The sequence below is a fragment of the Trachinotus anak genome, unplaced genomic scaffold (assembly GCF_046630095.1).
Source record: "Trachinotus anak isolate AG129_WGS33_773 ecotype Australia unplaced genomic scaffold, CSIRO_AGI_Tana_v1 ptg000019l, whole genome shotgun sequence".
Lineage (NCBI taxonomy): Eukaryota > Metazoa > Chordata > Actinopteri > Carangiformes > Carangidae > Trachinotus > Trachinotus anak.
Genome location: NW_027273870.1, coordinates 29929820 through 29954236, shown reverse-complemented (window position 1 = coordinate 29954236; position 24417 = coordinate 29929820). Strand labels below are relative to the sequence as shown.

Here is a 24417-nt window from a genome sequence, read left to right as displayed (position 1 = left end):
CAAATAATTCACACATTTGAATTCTCAACTTCTCATCTTTTAATTTCATTTGTTAGATTTTATATTTACATACGCAAATATAAAGGTAATGTATGAATCCAAAGTTTTTCTTGTTTCTCTCCACATGGTGTAGGGGAACCTCCAGGTCCTCACACTGATCCTTTAGATCAGAAATGAAGGTACACGATATTATATTTTTATATAATTGTATAATTGTTAATACTAATGAAGCATTTAGTAAGTAACATTTTTACTGTTGTCACTGGTCAGGTGGAGCTATTTGTAATTATTTAAGATTGGACAGTTTCACTCAGGATAAATTTGAGGGGTGGTAAGATTATTTATTTAGTAGAGAAGTCTTCTGAGGCTTTTACCATTTTGAGCCTCAAACAGATGAAATGAAAAATGAAGTAAAACCATATTAAGATTGCAGTTTAGGGTAATGCCTGTTTGGTGGAATCTCATGGTCACAAGCAAAAAATGTTGTTACTGTCGGTAACATCACAGATTTATTGTATTTTATAAGCTCATCACATTTTTTAAATGTAAAATCTTAATCTGGACTTTAACTTATAATTAAACTGTCAAATAAAAGTACAGCTGTTGCATCTTAAGTGTAGTGGAGTAGAAGTATAAAGTAGCAAAATAAAAATACTCAAGTGAAGTACAAGTACTTGGAAAATTGAGTGACTGTTATGTTCCACCACCACTGTACATTGTTCGCTAATGTACATTTCTACTAAGATGTAAAAACACTCTCTCCCTGTTAACATCCCTTTTCTCCAACTCCCTGGGTGAATTATAAAACCTTATCTGTGTCTTATAATCCATGCCCGCTCCAGACGTTTGTGTCCTCCCGGCCTCCGTCCCAGGGTCATGTTTGTACCAGCGGATGCTAACAGCTAGCGGCTGCTCAGCAGTAACTATGGAGCAGAGCCGGTTCACACCGGGGCAGCGACGCGGCGCCACCGGGCCACGATAACATCTGTCCGCGGCGGCGCCCCTCCACCCCTCGCCCCCTCCCCCGCCTCCACGGCCCGTTCAGTTCGTGTGCAGTTTCGCGGTTATCTCTGTGACTTTTGCCCTCTTTATCCCGCCGCGGCTCCTGACAGCCCGTTAGCCGTTAGCCGTTAGCTGTTAGCCGTTAAAAGGCAGCGCCGCTCGCCGTGAGGCTAGCTGACCGGACCGACCGGCCACACAGGGCGGACAACAGCGGGATGTGCAATGGCATCGGTTCGGGTGGCTGTCCGGGTCAGGCCCATGAACAGGCGGTGAGTTAACACGGTTTTTACCTGTTGTTTACCCGTTGTTGTAATTTCAGATTGGAGTAACTGTGATGCTAACTGGCTCAGACGTAGCCGCTGTGTGTGGTTAAATCTCATTAATCGACTCAGACATTATTGTGTTTACACCGGCAGACGCCCTAAACGTTATTATTACTGCCAAATAATGAGATTCAATGTGAGCTCGTTTAACCTGTGGCCCTGGAGCTTCGGGTCAGCCAGGTGAAAACAGGTGTGTGAAACAGCAGCAGGTATTTAAGTCCAGACTGACGACGTGTCTACACCTGTTTGTACCTGAGAGGCAGAGCAGGTGCGGTGAGTTTCTGCTGCAGGGATTCAAGAAGACAAACTGAGAAACTAACTTTATCTTCAGGGACATGTAAAATAAAAGTTTATTTTCCTGCAGGACACATCCCTGATGGTTTCTACAGCTTTATCAGTTCCAGCTGAAGCAGTTATTGATCTGCAACTGATGAATGATTCATTATTTTAATGATTTTTCAAGCAAAAAGGTCAAAATCCTGTGGTTTCAGTTTCTTAACTGTGAGGATCTGATGCATGTTTCTGTTTCTGATCGTTACAAACTTCACCAGTTTGGAGTTTAGGATTCTAGTTTCACTGCCCTGTTTAATTCATTTTGTTTCCTCAACACTGTAACATTATTAGTTTAGTATATGTTTTTTTTAATTGTTCAAAACTTAATGTAGTTTAGTAGACTGACAGAAAGTTCACTGGTTCCAGCTTCTGTACAATATTTTAGTTCGCTGCTATCAGTTGAATACCTTTATGGAATATCTTTGAGTGTTTCGCTGTTTGTTGGATAAAACAACATTTAAAAAGTTAGCTTTAGCCAGTTGAAATTGCAATGATAAGTTTTAAATTATTAATCAGAAAACAACTGTCCTATTAATTGATCAAGAAAATAGGTAATTTTCTTTGCAGCCCTACAATAAACTTTGCTCCAACAACCCTTGACACATTGTCTGAGCAGTCTCATGCGTCTGTGTTAAGCGGATCCATTTTATGACCGACTCATGATGAGCGCACAGTCTTATATAACGTGTTGTAGAGTTATTGTGTTGCACTACGATAACAGACACCTTCCTGTCCTGTGGAACACGGCTGGTACAGACTCGGTCAAATCTGACTTTCAAAGACTTTTTGAGTTGAAAGTTTCTGCAGAGGCATCAGGTGTCTTCTGTTATTGCTTTGTTCTGACGCACTAAAGATGCTGTGAAGCCTGAGAACAAACAGGGGTGGAGACAGAAAATCACACACGACTGAGCAAACATGTCGCTGACACGGTTCCGCTTCAGTCATGTGGATTTTATTGACGTCAGCAAAATAAAGACCATTGAAAATGAGAAGATGTAGCAATTAAAGTGACTTTCAGTCGATGTCTCCGGCATTTTCAATCATATAAGCTCAGGTTAAACAGCAGAAAATTTAAGTCAAGAGCAGAAATGATTAACTGATTAGTCAATCAGCTGACAATTTAATCATTTTATTATTTGCTGAAGTCATTTTTATCGCAAAACTATTGAAAAAATGCTAAATGCTCTCTGACTCCAGTTTGTCAGATGTGAGAATTATTATAAACTAAATATTTTTGGCTTTTGAAATGTTGGTTGAACAAAATTTGACAACATTGCCTTCGGTCACTGTGAAGTTGAGAGGGAAATTTTTTGATGTTTCCTAAATTACTAATTAAAAAAAGATTTTAAGATTAGTTGATTATGAAAATAAAAGTAAATCAGAAGAGAGGCTCAGATCCAGATGGTCCTCTGGTATCTCACATTCTGTTAATGGACAAAACATGAATCTGAACCTGAAACGATCAAATTCTGGAAAATGACCCCCCCCCCCAAAAAAAAAAAAAAAACCAAAAAAAAACAACAACAACAACAAAAAAACACTGGAACCTGTTAAATGAATCGTCACAGAAACTGAAGTAACTGACACATGTTCATTTTGTAGGAAGATAAATTCAGGTTTTTGGTCTTTTACAGGGAGAAGGACTTGACCGCAAAATGCATCATTGAGATGGAAGGAACCAAAACCTCCATCACCAACCTGAAGGTCTGTCTGTTTTTAAGCTTTGAAATGATCTCAACGTCCTTGTAGATGAACTTGGGTCATTCACATTTTGTGTTGTGATTCCCTAAGATCCCTGATGGCGTAGCTGGAGACTCGATGAGGGATCGAACCAAAACCTTCACGTATGACTTCTCCTATGATTCGACGGACTGTAAAAGCTCCGCCTTCGTCTCCCAGGAGAAGGTGAATGTTTGTTTGTTTTATTTCCCACAGCAGGATTACAGAGCAGAAGTTCATAACCACAGGGACGTGAATCTGTAAAATGCTCTCAGGGGTGAAGTGGTTATTTTATTGTTTTCACTTGTGAAATGATTTATTACTTGTTATTTTCAGCACATTTTACCAAAACAGATAATATTGATAACTGATCATTTTGGTTACTGTAATTGTGATATTACATTTTTACACTGTTTCATCTCTATTTTCAAACCATAACATAAAGTATTTATCAGTATATAGTATAGTATATATTAGTTTTATTTTAAATATCTAGTTTTACTGCCTGAATTCTAGTTTTTAAAATGATTATCCTGTTTCAGAACTTTGTAACTTTGTTTTTTGAATTTTTAAATAATTGTTGTTGTTGTTGTTGTGCAGTGGCCGTGTCGACACTCTGCAGGGTTCACAGGGTTAATGGAGGCTGCTCTGTAAATCCTCCCTGCTTGTTTTTTGGCTGATTAATGTAACACAGGTTTGGATTTGGGGTCAGACGTTGGAGGATTTGTTAAACTCTTGTCCTCAGTCGAAGCAGCTTGTTGCTGATAGACTGTGTTTACTCAGGACTCGACGTCACATCACAGCTCTGCAACATCAATACTGACACTCAGTCATGTGAGCGTAGAGTCTGGAGAGAAGGGTTTTCAGATCTCGTGCACCAGTTCACATGTCCACAGACCCTTAAAGAGAACCCAGCAGAACTAAGAACATTTTTCCTGGTTTCGTTTGCAGGTTTTCAGAGATCTGGGCACTGACGTCCTGAAAGCTGCGTTCGAGGGCTACAATGCCTGCGTCTTCGCCTACGGTCAGACCGGCTCGGGGAAGTCCTACACCATGATGGGAAATCCAGTGAGACACAGCTCCAGACACGTTTAACATTCACAGTCAGATGTTCTTATCTAGAAAGACTTCACAGTGACCTCTGACACCGTGATAAGCAGAAACAATCGATCTGTCAGTCACCAGCAGAGGCTCCGAGGTCGACTGACTCATTCTCAAATGATCAGTGTGGAGTCAGAAACCCCCACTGCACAGGCCCTCGAAGGAGAAAGGCCTTAGTTTTGTCACTTGAAATGTACTGACTCAGTGAAAGGATAAAGCTGCTTCCACTTTAAAACCCTCCAAAGGTTTTCTGTTGGATTCCAGTCAGGACAAACTTGACCAGGTCCTAGTTTCAGGTCCTTCTCCAGTGTTTTATCTGAAGTGTTGATCTCCATCAGAAGATATATCTGTGTTTTAAGAACCAAAAACCACCTCAGTGTAGTTTTACATCTCCTCTCTCAGGCTTCTCTCTGGAGCTCAGGTCAGCCATTCTTGAGTTTTATGTTGAACCTGGTGAAGGGTCGAGCTGGTTGGATCTTATCTGCACTCGGCTGTGAGCTGGATTATCAGATGGACTGCCTGTAGACCTGCAGAGATTAGACTGGTATGAGAGGGGAGTAAATACACTTTCTTTATTGGGCGGCGTTGATGAAGCAGTTTACATGAGATCATCACAGGTTTCAGAGGAGGTGCCTGATGTGTAGGAGGTCTGTTGTCTGACGGGGTTTTATCTTCCCTGCTGAGGACAGTGGATCTCAATCATAATTCAATTGCAGTTTAAAACACAGTGGAGATTATTTTCATTAATGATTAATCAGTTGATTATTTCCTTAAGGTCAGTTTGACCGTTTGTCTGTAAAATATCAGAAAACAGTGTGAAGTTCCCTCAGCCATCATGAAGTCCTCAGACGCCAGGTTTGGTCCAGAAGCTTTACCGTGACACGTCACAAAGATGAGCAGTAAATCCTCACATTGCAGAAGCTGCAATGGGTCAATATTTGGTGTTCTCCCTTAAAAAATGACATGAAATGAGATGGAAAACATCAGAGTTACCTCAACCGCTGTTTGGAAAAGTTACAACTATAAAGCTGAGCTGTGAACCAGAGGAGGGACTGATGCTGCTCTTACTGAAGCCCGGGGCCGTGATCTCGTTTCAGGGAGATGCAGGTCTGATCCCGAGGATCTGTGAGGGTTTGTTCAGCCGGATCTCAGAGGCCACTCGATGGGATGAAGCTTCATTTCGTACAGAAGTCAGGTGAGACCAGACTCCTGCACCGTGGAGTTTCTATTGATTCTATTCTATTCAAGTTTGTATAAATAAATCAACATTTTGCTGCTGACACATCATCAGGATTTTATTAGACAACAATGAGTCAGCTGCTGTCGTCAAGATTTTACTTCTGAGTTAGTCTGAGTCTGAGTTAAGGTTCCTTAAAATAAAACCTGGACAAGAAGTAAAACCCTGTTTATGTCATGTTGCAAAGATTGCCATGTTCTAAGAGCTGAGTGGGATGAACTGTACCTGAGTAATGACAGCTGGGATGTGTATGTGGCTGCTGCTGTTATTACATTAACTCCAATATGAAGAATAGAAAATCAAAACGTCTCACAGTGAGTCTGCACCTGGACTCACCTGAGCAAGGCACAGGAAACATCTGTGGCTGTTACCTCAGATATGATGTCATGTGACATAAACGTCTGTTAATACATCTTCACTCACACTGATGGTTCGATTTGAGGGGGACACAGTTGAATTGTTTTTCATATTCAATTTAAACATTAACATCGAGCAACTAGAGACGTTTTGACTGATGTTTGTCTTCAGCTACCTGGAGATCTACAACGAGAGGGTGAGAGACCTGCTGAGGAGGAAATCCACTCAGACCTACAACCTGAGAGTCAGGGAGCACCCGAAAGATGGACCCTACGTAGAAGGTAAAACACACCAGGGTCTAAACTGTGTTGGTGTGTCGTGTTTTTTCTTTTTCTTTAAATTCACATGGTCCAGGTTTGATTCTCTTTGCCTGCCGGAGCTTGTTCTTTTTGACTTCCTGCTGTGTGATCTCTGTCGACGGCCACATCTCAGGACACGTTCCATATATTATTATTTGTTTATACAGAGCTAATAGTTACAAAATGCTTCACACACAAATAATAAAAAAAAAATCTGAAAACTTAAGAAAAGGAAGTAAAATAACTTCCAGTAAAATAAATAAAGAAAATAAAAAGAAAATTAAATAAAATGAAGTGATGCGTCTCCTCAGCGGGTCCTGAGACGTGTGTTGACCTCTGCTCCTCCCTCCTGATCTCAGATCTGTCCAAACACCTGGTGCAGAACTACAGCGACGTGGAGGAGCTGATGGATGCCGGAAACATCAACCGCACCACCGCCAGCACCGGCATGAACGACGTCAGCAGCCGCTCACACGCCATCTTCACCATCAACTTCACTCAGGTCAGAGACGACCCCCTGACCTCAGAGAGGAAAGAGAACCCATGTACTTAAAAATACTTTTACTTTGAAGTGAGGTTCAGTGAAGCTTTGTTGACATGAAGTTTTCATCTGAAACATGTTTCCAAATAAGCTGTGTTAACAAAGTGACGGCAGGAAGTCAGTAATAAATACCGACTCTGTCTGATCCCTGTCAGGCTAAGTTTGACGCGGAGATGCCCAGTGAGACAGTCAGTAAGATCCACCTGGTCGATCTGGCTGGAAGCGAGCGAGCCGACGCCACTGGAGCCACCGGCGTCCGACTGAAAGAAGGAGGGAACATCAACAAGTCCCTGGTCACCCTGGGCAACGTCATCTCTGCTCTAGGTCGGTCTTCAGTTTCTGACATGTTTTTAAAATGATGTGACACAGTTAAACTCATGTTGAATCGTTGTAAATATTGTTTTAGTTTCAGTCAGAAACTTCAGCCTCCGGTTTAAACGTCTGAGAGGAGACACAGTGTGTGTTGTGTTGACTGACTGACGGGTGTGTTTCCTGCTTCTGTGCAGCTGACATGACGCAAGACGGCGTGAACACCAACCTGAAGAAGAAGTCGCTGTTCGTTCCCTACAGAGACTCGGTACTGACGTGGCTGCTGAAAGACAGCCTGGGCGGCAACGCCAAGACCATCATGATCGCCAGTGAGCAGCGAAGCAAACATTTAACAACATGCTGAATGTTGCAGATGTTCTGAATGTTGTGATTATGATGTAACTCTGTTTAAATCGATTCTCGTCGCAGCCATTTCCCCTGCAGACGTCAACTACGGCGAGACCCTCAGCACTCTGCGCTACGCCAACAGAGCCAAGAACATCATCAACAAGCCGACCATCAACGAGGATGCCAACGTCAGGCTGATCAGAGAACTGCGGGCTGAAATTGCTCGACTGAAAGCTCTGCTGGTTCAGGGTAACCAGGTAAACAAAACTAACTATTGCCACAGAGAGGGGTGGAGTTTGAGAGCCTGCTGCTACCTCCTCTGGACGGGGCGGGGGACATCACTGCTGCTCTGTCTCCACGTCAGATAAACTGAAGGGAGGGAGGGAGCCCAGAGCATGATACTGAATCCCACACTGTCTCTGATGGCTGTTCCATCAGTGTACCAGTGTGAATGGGTGAATGTGTTGCAGTGTAAATCTGTTTGAGGTCGATCCGACTGGAAAAGCTGAGTGCAGTTCATTCACCTGAAAGTGTCAGTTCAAGACTAAAAATGACTGATGAGGAGTTTGTCTCTGACCTGTTTGTGTGTTTGTGTTTGTGTGTCTGTCAGATCGCTCTCCTGGATTCACCCACTGCTCTGAGCATGGAGGAGAAACTGCACCAGAACGAAGCCAGAGTGAGTCTGTTCAGCGTCTCCACCTGCAGCCTGAAGCTCGATGTTCATGTGGCTTCGTGTGTTGATCTTTGCTCTGCTGTTACAGGTACTGGAGCTGACCAAAGAATGGACTAACAAATGGAACGAGACGCAGAACATCCTCAAGGTGAGAAGTTTGTGTTTGTGTCTCCTCCAGGTGCAGCGTGTGAAACATGGCTGTGTTTCAGTCTCAGATCTGTTTGTGTACTTGGACGTAATTAGTTTGTCTTTCAGAGTTTCTCATTTCCTCATGATTTTGATTAATTCCTCAGTTCAGTTGTTAACTGTGAAAAACGTGTCTGCAGGAGGAGACTCTGGCTCTGAGGAAGGAGGGGATCGGCGTGGTGCTGGACTCGGAGCTGCCTCACCTCATCGGCATTGACGACGACCTCCTCAGCACCGGCATCATCCTGTACCACCTGAAGGTCGGACATCAGCTGGTGGACAGAGCCAGAAATCCACTAGTTCACCCAAACCTAACAATTTACTGTTAACAGTATTCTCTCCACTAAACATCATGGGAGGAAAAAAAATCTTCAGGGTTTTTATACATGAGACTGAAAGAACATTAAAGGTCCATATGAGCTGATCTCCACCAGAAGATAAATGTGTGGTTTTAAGAACCAAAAACCATCTCAGTGTAGTTTTACATCTCCTCTCTCAGGCTTCTCTCTGGAGCTCAGGTCAGCCATTCTTGAGTTTTATGTTGAACCTGGTGAAGGGTCGAGCTAGTGACAACAGGTCAGTCAGCCAATCAGAAGAGAGGATCTGAGCCTCTTGGTGACTGCTTTGTTGTGACATCACAAAGTTCCAGAAGTCCTGACGGCGGTTTTAAGGCTCAGTTTCTGAATACAGGCTGTGTGCATTTCTCTGTGGACTGAGGCTTTGATACTTTCACAGTATTAATATAGAACCTAGACCTGCTTTATAATCACGAACACATGGACATCTACCTTTAGACTGGATGGAGCTTTAACAGCCTTGACGAAACATCAGAAAACATTATTTTAAATCTAACAGCACAGAGCGGAGGAAAGTACATCTGTTAATTACAAATCACATTAGGACACGATCCTTGATGAATTCACCGGAGCAGAATGACATGTCCTGCTGTGTGTTTGTGTGACCTGTATGTTTGTTTTGTTCTCAGGAGGGACGGACGTATGTGGGCAGAGAGGACGCGTCCACAGAGCAGGACATCAGTGAGTGAATCCATCCGTCTGTTGTACCGTCTGTTCCCACAATAAAACACAGATTCATCTAAATCTAAACACACAGTCATGTGATAGACACAGGGTAAAATGTTCTGTGGCACAACATCTGAACTAGTTCGTAGTTTTTGAGATGTTGAACTAACACAGACAGACTGGAGCTGCTGTTAATCTGACCTGATGGTGAAAACAGGAGTCGGCCTCAGGTTTGAATATTTCAGTGTGAACATCTTTTTGTCTGTAACAAGCTGAGGAGACTGATGAAACCTGTCACCTGTCACAGTCCTGCACGGTCTGGACCTGGAGAGTGAGCACTGTATGTTTGAGAACCAGAACGGCACGGTGACCCTGGTGCCTCTGGGCGGAGCTCAGTGTTCAGTGAACGGAGTCCAGGTGACGGAGCCGTCGCAGCTCAACCAGGGTGAGGAGTGAACGTCAGGAACATCGTCTGTCTTCACTTTAAGCTGCTCTGTGCGTAGAAATGAACGTGTTTGTTCTGTGGCGGTGCAGGTGCTGTTATTCTGCTCGGCAGGACCAACATGTTCCGCTTCAACCATCCGAAGGAGGCGGCCAAGCTGAGGGAGAAACGAAAGGTGTGAGTCTGTGTGGAGGCCTCATGAAGCCTCAGAGAGAAACCAGCAGACGTCTGCACAGACCTGACAACTGTGTGGCGTCTTTAGCGTCTTTATTAAAAACACTTGGACATTTTTCTTCATGTCCCTAAAAATATTTGAGGCTTAAATGGCTCAAGTACCAAGAAACTCTGTGACCTCACATCAGGAAACTGCACAGTGACCAGGTGAAACAATGAGCCTGTTCCTGTGACCTCTGACCTCTGACTTGTTCCCCCTCAGAGTGGCCTGCTCTCTACATTCAGCCTGTCCATGACGGATCTGTCCAAGTCCTGTGAGAACCTGTCCACTGTGATGCTCTACAACCCCGGGTGAGTAAATACAGGAACCACCTCAGCTGCATGTGATGACGGAGCCTGCAGTGCACCCCCCCCCCTGCATCAAACGCCCCCCAGGACTCAGCTGATGCTTTTCAGGCAGCAGATCCAGTCAGTTTATCTGCATCGATGCAGCATTTCACCAAAGTGAGACAGTTGAGGATTCACAGTGAAGTACTGAGCAGTTATCAGGTTAATGGAAACAGCTTTTGTCAGAGTGTAAGGAAATGATATCAAGTGCTACTGACAAATAACTGAACACTACACAGCTCTGTGGATGAGAAAATCTGCTCCGCAGTGAAATATGACTTTATCCATTTGAAATAAATGACAAACAAATTTATCTGTGTTGGTTTGAATCTGCTTGTGGGATTTGTTGACAGAGTAACACCAGACTTTTACTGGGGAGTTAACTGTGGACATTAATTATCCTCAGAGGATAAACCCTGATGGTTTGGTTGACGTGTCCTCCTCTTTAATATTTCACCAGTGAATCTAATGCTCTGATTTACATGAAATTCACTGAGCACATTCCTGCTCCCCAGAGGACGAACCATCAAACGAGAGCTTTCCTCCGCTGCCGCTCTCCAGACAGACTCGGGACAGACTCAGGACTCGTGACAGACTCAGGACAGACTCGGGACTCGGGACAGACTCGGGACAGACCGTCAGCTCTGTGCCGCTCATATATCTGGATTGTGATGAAATGTGATGTGAATGAGGATGAACTGATAACCGTTTCCCCTCTGTTTAAGTGAAGTGATTGAAGAATAATTTTCATGTTTAACTGTAGGTGGAGATTTCTCTGGTTGTGTTTCTTGTACTTTATCCAGAGGAGAACGATCTGTGAGCAGTGTTCAGATTATGAAACAGTTTCCTGTCCTGTATTAACTCTGTCCACCCTGTCCTGTTGACAGTCTCTTCACTGAGAAGGGCCCCGTCTTCCTCAGGTAGACTCAGCCGTCCACTTCCTGTCTAACTGTCCCGTTTGTGACACAAAGACGTGTTGACTCGTCCAGTCTCTCAACCTGAACCCTCATTGTCTGTTTTTTTGTTTGTTTTTTTTGTTTTGAATTTTGCTCGTCACCCTGCTGCTGCTTTTGTCTGTTTGACGTCAGAGTAGAAAACTTTTCATTTTCTCCACACTGCCTGACATTTCATCTGAAGCTTGTCCTTTTACATGTCGAGTGCTGCCTCCACCTGCTTTACTAGTCCTGTTGTCTGATGTGTGAGCTCTTCTTCTTCTGATGAAAATGAGGATGCTGATGGAGGCTTTGTTTTCCCAGGTTGGAGTTTGAGAGACAGCAGCGAGAGGAGCTGGAGAAACTGGAGTTGAAAAGGTACAAGAGTCTATATTTTCTCAAAATGTAAAAACAGATTCAGACGTCAGCTGATTCGTTGATGTGAACATGTAGGAGCAACTGGGTTTCTCTCATTAAAATTTTTTATTTAAAGCACATTTTACTTTTCTCCAGTTTTATCTGAAGTGTTGATCTCCATCAGAAGAGAGGATCTGAGCCTCTCTTCTGATTGGCTGACTGTTATCTGTTTATCAGTTTTTGGTAAGTGTGTAATCTGAATATGAAATACCTTCCACAAATACAAAAAAAGTACATTTTAAATTCACAAAATTATCGTAGAAATACACAAATTCCAGAATAAAAAATATGAAAAGCAGAAATGGCGTTGACAGGTCGACAGGAAGTGGATATTAGTTCAGACGGGTGGAAAGTTTGTCCCTCAAAAGATTCTTCGGTTCACAAATAGAAAATTGATTCACAAACACCTGTTGAAGTTCATTTATTTGTGAATCGATAAAACGTATGAACGCTTCTGTTTTCTGTCAGCTCATATATTTAGTTTTTGTATTTGTGGAAGATGTTTTATTCACAGATTCACAGACTGTTGAATAATCCTCAGACAAATCACCTCCATCTTGTGGCCTTCATCAGCAGACACACTGTGCTCAGTTGTCATGGAGATGGTTGGATGTACCATGTGACCAGTACTTTGTGTGTGTGTCGTTGCTGTAGGAGGCTGATCAAGGAGATGGAGGCAAAGCAGCAGAGCGAGAAGGCGGAGCTGGAGCGCCTCCAGCAGGAGGTGGAGAGTCAGCGCAAAGAGTCTGAGGAGGTGCATCAGCGAATTCTCCATCAGGAGGAGAGCCTCCGCCGCCGCAGCCAGGACATCGAGAGCCGCCTGCGCGACTTCCTGGCTGAGAAGGAGCGTTTCGAGGAGGAGAGGCGCTCAGAGATCCAGGGGGTGGCGCTCCAGAGGCGGCAGCTGCACAACCAGCAGCAGGAGGGTGAGGCAGAGGAGGAGCAGGACGAGGAGCAGCGGCGGCAGCAGGAGGCTGTGGAGCAGACCGAGATCTACCGTGAGCTGGAGAGGCTGAAGAGGGAGCGCGAGGAGCAGAAGGTTCGTCTGGAGGCTGAACGGCGGCGGCTGGAGGAGCAGGAGCGGGAGCAGCTGAGCCTGGTGGGGAGGCTGGAGGAGCAGCTGAGGGAGAAACATGAGGCAGCCACCACGCTGCTGACCCGGGAGGATGCCCGCCGCCTGGAGGAGGAGCGCCGAGCACTGGGCGAGATCAGAGGAGCGCTCCTCCGTGCCAAAGAGGCCGGAGAGCGGCCGGATGTGGAGGATGCCAGCAAAGAGGCGAGATCTGCTCAGGCTCGATTCACGGACTTCAAGGCGGCGCAGGTGAAGGAGCTGGGCCTGCTGGAGGAGGGGCTACGGCAGCAGAGGGAGCGCCTGGAGAAGGAGGTCGCTGCTGAGCGTAACACGGTGCTGCTCCTCACCCACAGCCTCAAAGAAAGAGAGCAGCAGCTGAAAGAGACGCAGGAGAAGGGGGCGCAGGACGCTACAGCCGTGTGCCAGGAGGAGCAGCTGGTCAAACAGGCGGAGCACCGACTGCAGTTCAAGGAGTGGCAGCTGGCCAGCGTGGCCGACTGCCTCCTCCCAGCGCTGGCTGAGGAGAAGCTGAGAGCCGTGGAGATGTTGGAGCGCAGCAGCGGAGGCAGCAACGGGAACTGTGACAGTCCACCGGGACTGGACAACACGCTGTACCAGGTGGAGAAGGAGCTGGACGACAAGGAGGAGAAACTGAACCTCCACTGGCACAGTGCTCAGCAGCTCCAGCAGCTCCAGGAGACCTACGAGTTCACCGCCAACGTGGCCCGGCAGGAGGAGAAGGTGAGGAGGAAGGAAAAGGAGATCCTGGAATCGAAGGAGAAACAGCAGAGGGAGGCGATGGAGCAGGCGGTAGCCCGGCTGGAGAGGAGGCACTCGGCCCTGAGGCGCAGCGTCTCCCTGGAGCCCGACGCCGAGGAGCAGAGACACAAGAGCTCGGTCCAGAGGAACCTGAGTGGGACTGACCTGGACCAGCAGAGGTCAGACATCAAACATACAATTTACCATAACAGATTAAACTTAGTTATAATTGAGTTAAATTAACCAGGTTAACTGTTCAATTTTCAAATGTCAAAGACAAACTGACGAGATATTAGAGGCTGTGCTGAGCAGCTGTGGAGGGAAAGATGAGACTGAAAATATTAAGAACCATAACCCTGTGCATTAAAGAAGATTAATGAATAAATAATGAAATTACCACATTAATTGTTTGTGTTTGTACTTGATCAAATGAAAAAGGTGTTTTACTGGAGGAGAGACTGACAGGATGCAGCAGCTTGTTTGTTCCGACACAACTGGAGAAGAGAGAAATAAAATGACAGAAGAAATTGGCAGATTTTAGTTCTGCTGCTGCACAAACCTGAGCTCAGTGTCTCGTCGGTGTGTTTTTTTTTTTTTCAGGGTGGAGCAGGAGATCCAGAAGCTGAGGCAGAGGATCAGTGAAGGGGAAGAGAACAACAGGACTCACTCCATCAGTAACGAGGAGAAGACGAGTCACAGCAGCTCTCCGGTCAGTCACATCCAGAGTCTGAACACTCTGCTGCCGCTGTCAGACGACAGGTACGCCACACAACCTCTTCAACATCCTGTCTTTACCCAGGGCTCCGTGCTCAGGCCCATCTTCTGTGTCTGTCCCAGGAAGAAATACAGTTTCTGCAGTGACACTTGATTTCCTTGTTTTCCTTTTATTGTGTGACGTCTTTTTAAGTTTGTTTCTTTGTCACTTGTGCCATACAAGTCTCATAAAGTTTTATTGCTGATGACCTGGAATAGAAGGTTGATCTTTAAACCAACTGTTCAGCTTCTTATCACGTTTTTAAAAAATATTATTTGTCAGATTAAATGCGTACATCGAAGAGGAAGTCCAGCGAAGGTTACGTAAGATGAACCTTCTGAACGGCGGCAGCAACATGGATCTGTCTCTGTCCTGTGAATCTCTCAGGGTAAGACCTGTCCCACACTCTGCATTACTCTGTCACTGTATTTAACCTGCAGGGTTTCATTAAGGTGCTGCAGAGTTTTCACAGCTCAGCATTCAGACCAGACCTTCACTCATTCAGTGCATCTTTACACAGTGACAGAAAATTAATCAGCAGTTATTTTAATGATCAATTTACAGTTCAAGTCAATGTCCAAACAAAATTTTTTTCTGGTCCCCGTTTCTCAGATGTGAAAATATTGTGTGTTTTTGTCTCTGTCGGTTGTTGGACTGTTGGCCAGACAGAAAAAGACAAAGTCAGCGTGGACATATTTGGGTCTGATTGATTAATCAGCAGATGAATTAAGAAGAGAAATCATTGGTTGCAGCCCTAAAGTCTAAATTCTGTCGGAGCTGCAACAGTTTGTCAATTAATTAATTAGTGCATCAACATAAAATTTATCAGCAACTATTTTGATAATCAATCAACAGTTTCAGTCATTTTTTAAGCAAAATGTGAAACATTTACTCGTTGAGTTTATCAACTGTGAGAATTTGATCCTTTTCTTTGTCAAACATTAGTAAACTGAATATCTTTGTTTTTTTTTTAACTAAGACAACTGTAACATTTAACAATTTAATTACCTTTTTATAGACAATACGTTCAGAAAATAATCAATGATTAATAGATGTCAACTTTCTGAACATGTCTTGTGTTCAGTTTGCAATTATGGACAGAAAAAACATCTTTAAATTCTGAACTACGGGCTGGTTTTTAAAGAACGGTTCAGAGAGAGGCCTGTTCAAACAAAAACAGGCCACAACTGGACCATTCAGAACAACCGCTCCTTTAACAGCAGTGACCAGTTCTGTCTGTAGCTGGTAGGTGTTTATATTTCAGCATCACCATCACCATCTGGAGGTTCATTTCTACTATGAGTTCATCTTTGGCCTTTTAAAGTAAAAAGTGAATAAACACCAGGTCCAGTGACAGGATGTGTCACTTCTCTGTGTAGAACTGATCTTTAGCTCTTTAACCCTGCAGGAGGAGGAGGAAGTTAGCGACTGTAGCTCTGTTAGATTAACAGACGAGGTAAGACCAGGATCCGCCTGCTCTTAAGTCACAATAAGACTTTCCCTCCTCTGTAATCTGCATGATTTCCCCCAGTTTGGCTCTGGATCGACTCTGTCACACTTCTATCAATCAGTTTGGTTTGTTGTTCTTTTCACTGGGTTCTTTGCCTCCTGATTTTTATTCATCCTGGTTTTGTTTAATTTGTTCCTTTTTCCCATCATCATGAAATAGAATTTGTAACTTTTTGATTATTAATAAAATAATTTCTGCTTGTTTTGCAGATTAAGAATATTCAGTTAGTAATATTTAATGATCATGAAATCATCAGTTGATGTTCAATTTTATTATTTTTAGGATGATGAAAAGCTGAAAAACATTAATCCAAGGAGGCAGAAATATGAGGTAAGACTTTACAGTGAAATTTAATAATCAATCATTAAAAATCAGTAATCCTGCTGCAGTTTTATAATGGCAATACATCATAAAAATTACATCAGACAGTCTGTATATGAATCCTAATGATTTTAGAAAATAAAAGTAATTTTAAAGGAAACAGTGAATGGGTTTCCATTTTAAATCTTCCAAATTTTCCAAACAGAAATGTCACATTTTTAAAATAATTCCAGTCGCTAATATTAGCCACTCAAGTTTGCTTTGACTTTAATTTTGAAAGCATAAGTCAAAGGTAGAGGTGGCAAATTTTGCGACTTGCTCGTCATTTGGGTTGTATCCGTTATTTTTGAGAAGAACCAATATAAAGGAAGCTCATTCTCTGCTGAAGGATGGTAACAAACCACTGCATGGAAAGTAGTAAACAGAAAAAACATTTTGAATGGATCAAAAATGTCATATTTCTTTTTAAACAATGTGGAATCAAACACAGGTAGATTAGTATTTGCAGATGCATTTTTTTCAGTGAAGTCTGAGCAAGAAGCTTAAAAACAATATTTGAGAATTCTCTAAACACCGTCCATCCAGTCACCAAGAAAGATGTAATTAAAAGTTTGCAAATGCTACTTTGCCCATGTTTGATTGGAATTTAAAGTTTTCAGAAAGACACTTAATTTGCATGTCAAACCACGTGACACCGTTAATTTTGAATCACTTAACAACCCACCTGTGCACCTGGTGATGGTGGAACTGTAATTCTCATTGGGGTGAATTATGGACCTAAGTATAATTCAGAGAGCCTTCACCTCCTTCTTGACGATGTAGTCACGGACTCCCCCCCTTGTGCACACAGAGACCCTGCGGGTTGTGGTCTAGCTCCCTTTCTACAACGGAGCTTGAGGCAGAGTCTTGTCCTAAGGTCGAGCAAAATGCATTGGAAGAACCTGAAAATGTCCCTTTAAAGGTTCACAGAGAAGAAAAACTAGTATCAACAGCTGAAGTCTTGATTGAAAAAGAAGAAACTTACAGAGATGGTGGAAGAAATACAGGGAGGCACGGAGGAATGAACATTGCTCTAGGAGGAGAGGGCCGAACTGTTTGTGAACTTGATCGTTGTGACACTGAACAAGACAAGTTATTTTGCGTCAACTCGGCAAACACCGAGGACAACAGATTTGATGAAAACGAGAATATCGCTGAGAAAAGAGGAACCGATTCGGCCTGCTGTGTTTGTGATGATAAAAAGGTTGAAGATAGAGCGAAGGAGTGGCTTGTGATTGGAAGCTCTTATTCTTGTTCAAAAGAAAATGTCAAACGTCAAACACATGACACAGGGGAAGCAGAAGATGCAGAACTTTCCGGTGATCAATCGTCAAAGCGGAAGAACTCTGTTGATGGTTATGTCACATCCAAGCAGAAGTCAAAGGAATGTGTTAATGGTCAAATAAAACAAGACACAGATGCAGAAGCCGAGAAAGTGGCGGCCAAGAGGAACTACGTTTTGGAATATTTTGCTGGAAAACTGTCTGACGCGTACAAAGATGCTGGTAGAAGGCTTCAGGGCACACGGGACATCATTCGAAATGTTGGAACAGGTGAAATGAAGATCGTACTCTCTCAGTATATGACCATGATATCCAAAGAGCTGCCACTTATTCATCGAATGCAGCTAAAACCACAGCCAGAACCTGGCTTGCGGGCAGTAAATAAAGTCAGTTTGGTGGCAGATTGCGCCCTTAGTCTTCATCAGAATACCAGCAAGTCTGTGATCACTGGTGTCTCAGGACAGCCTCGGGGATCTGTGTCCTCTTTCAAAAACACAAGTCCTGAAGTGTTTTATCAGAGGCTGGTCGAGCTGCCACCGGTCCTGTCTCAACTACAGACACTTTCATCACTGGAGATATTAGAAAAGTTGGAATCTCTGTTTCCTCAAATTCAAGTTGGAAAACCTCTGAGTATCTTCTGGCTCAAAACAGCGAACAGTAAGCAACCCATCCCAAAGCCCGGGTGCTTGCTTCTGTCAGAAAAGGACATAACAGTAGTCTCACCTGGCACAGATTCTAAAGACACCTTGGCTCTTTTTCACCATTTTAATCTCCTTGAAATCAAGACAGTCCAGATTAGTTTGGGAGGACAGCATGTCCGCCTAATCGGCTGCACCGAAGACACAGTCTTGGCCGTCTTCACCCACAGCAAAGAGCTTACCCAGGAGTTCTGTAAGGCTTTATTGAAGGCTCTCGCTCCTGAAAAGTTCTCTGAAGGGACTGAAAGTCACCCACTACTGTCTGATGACCTCATGGTCCTCTCTCTGGACTGGACATCAAGTGTTCCTGACATCATTCTAGACAGTGACCTTCACATCACCTCCAGGTTCAAGCGGGTCCTTGCAGACCTGCTCTACATTGTCCACGGGAACATGGACAGTCCCGGCAAACCCTCGTTGGCTGATGTTTGTCCTCTGCTCTACACCAGTGTCAAGGTCAAGAACTCTACCCGAGCGCCTCAGGACACCATCTTCCAGTTCCTCCTGACGGACTCATATGTAGCTCTTCTCCAGGAGGATGGCGTCTTTCACCCAGTGCCACGGGGCTCCTGTCTGGTCCCTGTCCAGCCCCAGTTCCAGGGACTTGAACTCCGCAAGCAATCAGACATCAGATGCCTGGTTGTGAGGCAGAGTGACAACTGCCTGGTGGTAGATATTGTGTTCACAACTCAAAAACCACAAACTCAAGAGAAGAAGGTGGAGTCAGGGCTCGACTCGGCTGAAGTGCCCTCAGCCTCTGATTACAGTCATCAGTGCGATTCCTGGAAATTATGCTTTGGTTGTACCTCAGAAGCTGTGATCTTGATTAATCATCTGTGTACTATGTGAGTTACACACCTAATGCCAGCCTTTACCTGAATTCATGTACAAATGCAGTGAACTGACCTCTGTCCAGAAGTGTCTCATTTTCACACATCTTTGAAAGAAATGATCAGACCATCTGATGGAGAAAAAGAGTTCGGAGATACTGTCTGGAAAGGAGATTCATCATCGTGCCAAAGTAAAAAAGACACATCTGAAAGTTCTTTTTAAATATTTAAAACATTTTTTAAACATTTCAGTCTGTGATGTAATTGTGTGATTTGGATTGGCTCTGAAATCTGTGTAATCTCTGTATTTATACGTATTCATGACAAAAATGAACGAAAACACTAAATGAAGATAAAAACCTTTTCTTTGTATGAATGTTTTTCTGTTTACTGTTTTTAGTCATGTTGACGATTGTTGTTTATTCTTGTTTGATTTTTGGTCTTTAATGGTTATTTCATCAAAGGGAGAAAGATGTTGATGACACAGTTTCCAATTCTGCAGCTGCATTTTTAAGAATTACTGTCTAATGACTTGAAGAAAATGTGAGGATTTGTAATGATGATAAATGATTACAAGTGAAACATGATCAATAAGGGATAATGTCTAAATAATGAGCTTCATAATTTCATAGTGTCAAGTGTTTGAACAGAATAATAAAGATTGAACTTTGTATGACTCTTACTTTGTTCTGTTGTGTAAATCATTCTCAATTTCAGTAATAATAATCAAGTTCAGCCATTAATTCACAACAATTCTTGCAATTTTTCAACCTACCCTTCCTCTTTTTTCCTCCTCTTTTCCTGTTTTCTTTTTTGTTCCTTTCTCCCGATGACTTCCTCTGCAGCACTTGGTTTCTCGTCCTCTTGGGACGAGCGCCGACGGACTCCAGGAGCCCGTTAAAATTTGCATTCCTCGTTACGTTCTCCGCGGGCAGGGGAAGGACGAGCACTTTGAGTTCGAGGTGAAGGTGAGTCCGTCAGCTGTGTTCATCCTCTCTCTGTGCTGCTGAGGAAAGTAAGGAAATATATTTACTCAAGTACTGTGGTTCAGTGTAAATTTGAGGTACTTGTACTTTACTTGAGTATTTGTATTTTGTGCAGCTTTACTACCTAACATTTGTCAGACAGTTGTAGTTACTTGTTACTTTCAGATCAGTTTTTAACACCCCTCCTGTCCAGTGAAAACCTTGTATCTCCATATTTGGTGAAGGATGAAGTTTTCATTTAGGAGACGAGACAATTCTCCTGCTTTTTGAAATAAATGAGAGAAAAAAACATCATCACAGACTGAAAACTGGCTGTTTGTCTGAGCTGATGACAACGTGACTCTTTAGAGATACGTGGTTCTGACAGGACAGTGACGCTACAACCATAATATGCTGGAGATTAAACTAATACAAAACAATAGCATAATATGGTAACCATTTTGAAGACCCCAGCCTTCAGGGGGATAAAGGTGACTGCTTTGTTGTGACATCATAAAGTTCCAGAAGTCCTGTCGGCTGGTTTTAAGGCTCAGTGTCTGAATACAGGCTGTGTGCATTTCTCTGTGGACTGAGGCTTTGATACTTTCACAGTATTAATATAGAACCTAGACCTGCTTTATAATCACAAACACATGGACATCTACCTTTAGACTGGGTGGAGCTTTAAAATACACCTGTCAGCTGATAGTCAGTGGAACCAAAGGCCAGAGATTTCCTGGTCAGTAGGAACTTTTCAGGTTCAGATTCAAAGGTGCTTAAATATTCAAGTGCAGCTCTTTGCCATATTTACAGTTGGACAAGAGAGAAGAATGAGCGACTGAGAATCAAAGTACAGTCACCTGTCAGGCATCCATTGTTGTATCTCACCTGCTGCTGATGGGATCAGCTCAAACAATCTGAGCTTCAACAAGAGAGAAAATCTGAGTCTGACGTTAAAGCTTCAGTGTGAATGTGTGTTTGCCTGTATCTGTATTTATCTGCGTGTGTGTGTGTAAACCTCCCTCCACCAGATCACTGTGATGGACGAGACGTGGACTGTGTTCAGACGTTACAGTCGCTTCCGGGAAATGCACAAGAGCCTCAAATTAAAATATCCAGAGGTGAGAGGAAGTGATGCACCTTTCAAAGTGTCTGTTGTTAGACGTTACCTGGACGGACGTGTCGCTGACGCGTGTGATGTGTTGGTGTCTGTCTCAGCTGGCGGCTCTTGAGTTCCCTCCGAAGAAACTGTTTGGAAACAGAGATGAGCGGATGGTCGCTGAACGCCGGAGTCACCTGGAGGCAGGAGATTTAAATCTGGGTTTTTTCAGATATAAGAAATAAAAACCAAGTTCCAGTAGATTTAAGAAAACTGATCTGAGAACTATGTGTGGATGTGGAGAGTCACTCTGTGCTGTTATGTTTTTCACAGCGTTATCTGAGGAACCTGTTCCGGGTGATGCTGTCGTCCTCCAACTCCCCCCTCAGAACTGACGCCGACGGCGGTTTCCATCTGTCCAAACACGCCGTCTGTGAGTTCTCGCCGTTCTTTAAGAAGGGCGTATTCGAGTACGGCAGCCACGGCACTGGCTGACTCGACCGTGTTGGCGTTTGGTGCTGAGATCATCTCCAAACCAAACCAAACCAAAAAGCTGCTCGGTGCCTTTTCGCCTCAGAAGATCAAAGGAGGCAAAACATGCAGGTCAGTTTTCTCTCCGACCTCCAACGAAGATCTCAAACCTGTCAGGTGCTGCTCGGCTCTTCTTCGTCTGCGTTGGACCGCCATCATGAATGTTAAAGCGGGAAATTCATCACTCTGTTTAAAGAGTTTCATCCAGGGTAGTGATAGAAACAAACATTTTATTAGACACAAAGGCATTCAGCTCATTCAGGCAATAAACAGCCGTATTTAATATATTTACACTCAGCTATAATGTTCGTGGCAGCCTCCTCATGTAGTGACAGATGCACACTGCCAGGGTTGGGGGTTCGATTCCCTGAGCAGCTCAGTGGAGGTTTGTCCTGGAGAATCACATTCATTTAACAGTCCATCAGCAAAGCACTAACAGTTCAGTTATCACTTAAAGCTCCACATTTTACTCTTCTTCTGTGTTTTATCTGAAGTGTTGATCTCCATCAGAAGATATATCTGTGGTTTTAAGACCCAAAAACCATCTCAGTGTAGTTTTACATCTCCTCTCTCAGGCTTCTCTCTGGAGCTCTAGTAACAACAGGCCAGTCAGCCAATCAGAAGAGAGGATCTGATCCTGACCTGGGCTCAGTGTCTGAATACAGGCTGTGTGCATTTCTCTGTGGACTGAGGCTTTGATACTTTCACAGTATTAATATAGAACCTAGACCTGCTTTATAATCACAAACACATGGACATCTACCTTTAGACTGGATGGAGCTCTAAATGATTGTGATTTATCAAACAAAAACACCAAAAATTCACTTGTTTCAGCTTCTTAAAGAGAAGATTTATTGTTTTTCTTCCTGTAGAATCATTTAAACTGAAAATCTGCAGGCTGATGGTCTGATGGATGATGGATAGAAGACATTACTTTGGGCTGTGGGAAATTATTTTGGGCATTTTTCACTCATTTCTGATATTTTATAGACGTTTCCTGGGGATGTGCACGTAGATGATTTCTTCTATGGACATTTCCAGTTTAGAAATAAAGGAAACCAGAGAAAACAGCTGAATCACATGACTCATGGACCTTCAGTGAGAAGAGGCAGCTAATAGCAGCGATGACACTAAAGCAGTGATGAGTGTCAAAGCGTCAGCAGACAGCACAGGTGAAAACACCTGTTTCCTCAAAACACACCAGTCACTTAGAGGCCTGTTGTGTTACATCAGTGTAAAACCTCAGATAACAAAGTGAAACACAGGATTTAATCCGTATTATTGATCCCTTAGAAATTAAAAGTCTATTAACACAAAGCTTTGTCCCTCCAGAGCCGTCAGTCTGCAAACAGTCTGACAAACATCAGCCAACAGTCTCGGCCTCCTTCGTTTCCTTCATGGGAGAATTAACATTTTCCATCATCACTGTTTGATTCGTGCTGTCGACTGTGAACCTGAATTGTGTGAAGCTTTGAAGAGAAGGTTAGTGTTGTTGTCAGACTGTTGTGTGTTCACTGTGAGTCCAGGTCACTGGTCTACAGATCGTCTGCATCCACACGTTGCACAAATGTGGAGGGAGATTGAAAACTGCTGCACATTTCTAAAATCTTCACTTTATGCAAATATGACCAGTTGGTTTGTTCAGGTTGACAGTTGATGTAGAATAAGAATAATTTTATTATTTTTAATGCTCAGATTATGCCCCCACCCCCCCCACCACTGTGAGAGCAGGCGTCACTAAAAAGACACTAAAACTGTGAGAACACATGACCTTCGCGCAGTCACATGACGGTGTGTTCAGGGGCAGAGAAACTAACCTGCAGGTCGACCTGTTGTGTGTCATGGTGAAGGTCATCAGTTAACTGCAGGTTTACAGTGACTGGAACTGAAGAACAGCTTCTGTTCCCCTGATCCTGAATCACTGATTCGTTTCATCAGAGCGAAACCTGAAAGTCTCTGGAATACAGAACTTCATCTGAATTATTAATAAAATGAAAAGTTTCCAGCTGCACCAGAAGAACTTTGGATGCTGCTGAGGTTTGCCTGCACTAAATCGTAGAATTTTTTAATGAACCTTTGAACTGCTGATCAAAATGAACACGTCGCTGCCAAAGATCAAACCTGCTCTGCTGAGGTGTCGCACAGCTGACGCAGCTCTGTCCTGTTGTCACTGATGTGATCTGTTGTCTGTCACTGTGACATCATCGAGACGCCGCTGAGATCCACCAACAACGAGCCGCCACAGTAAGAGTGAAGAGTTTTCACTGCACTGGAGCCTCCAGATCTTTTATTACAAACAGTGTGGTCATTAAGATTCAATTAGCTGGACGTTTGTCCATTTACATTCTTCATGGACTCAATAACGTGCAGAGCTGAACAAACTGAGGAGCCACGTCACAGTGAGAGTCGACCAATCATCAGAGTCCACGTCTGTGCTCCGTCATAGAGCTGCAGCATCTAGATCTGAAAGTCTTCCAGCAGCTTCACTGTTGTGTTGTTGTGTGAACAGAAAACGGGTCTGGAGCTGGAACTCGTGGAGTTTCATTTGAATGTGTTTGAAGATGAGGAGGCACTGACTGCTTCTGTCATAAGCCATAGTGTGTATTTACATGTAAATATGAATGTGCATAGTTTTCTATACCGCACTTGTATGTGACGTGAACTGTTGACGTTGAATGTCAGTAAAGGGAATGAACCACAACTCTCAGACTGTGTGGACTGTTTTTTTCATGCCTGTAAACCAGCAGATGATTT

At 43.6% G+C, this 24417-nt stretch overlaps 1 protein-coding gene across 13 annotated transcripts; it reads left to right on the top strand.

The window, feature by feature from the left end:
* The first annotated feature begins 461 nt into the window (after window positions 1–461).
* Window positions 462–24364, top strand: kif16ba (kinesin family member 16Ba). Of its 13 annotated transcripts, none has more exons than XM_071505539.1 (29): window positions 471–1271; window positions 3293–3362; window positions 3450–3563; window positions 4329–4445; window positions 5576–5673; window positions 6244–6353; window positions 6731–6873; window positions 7068–7236; window positions 7419–7550; window positions 7651–7826; window positions 8180–8245; window positions 8331–8390; window positions 8569–8688; window positions 9414–9465; window positions 9758–9895; window positions 9985–10067; window positions 10329–10417; window positions 11341–11373; window positions 11710–11763; window positions 12457–13812; window positions 14234–14392; window positions 14670–14775; window positions 15796–15843; window positions 16180–16227; window positions 19914–20036; window positions 21065–21154; window positions 21252–21335; window positions 21466–21565; window positions 22996–24364. In XM_071505539.1, coding segments are annotated over exons 1-29 (3987 nt in total). In that variant the 5' UTR covers window positions 471–1224; the 3' UTR covers window positions 22998–24364. The 13 variants fall into 13 exon arrangements, 9 of the variants coding, with proteins under 9 accessions (XP_071361632.1, XP_071361633.1, XP_071361634.1 ...); XM_071505538.1 differs by having other exon boundaries at window positions 22705–24364; XR_011694522.1 differs by having other exon boundaries at window positions 472–1271; window positions 21466–21735.
* Window positions 24365–24417: the final 53 nt, after the last annotated feature.

Excerpts from the sequence above, each read along its gene's own strand:
- kif16ba (XM_071505531.1), top strand. The coding sequence starts at position 1,225 with ATGGCATCGGTTCGGGTGGCTGTCCGGGTCAGGCCCATGAACAGGCG. Across the intron at positions 7,551-7,650 it reads CAAGACCATCATGATCGCCA|CCATTTCCCCTGCAGACGTC; the intron begins GTGAGCAGCGAA and ends TTCTCGTCGCAG. Across the intron at positions 11,764-12,456 it reads GAGAAACTGGAGTTGAAAAG|GAGGCTGATCAAGGAGATGG; the intron begins GTACAAGAGTCT and ends TCGTTGCTGTAG.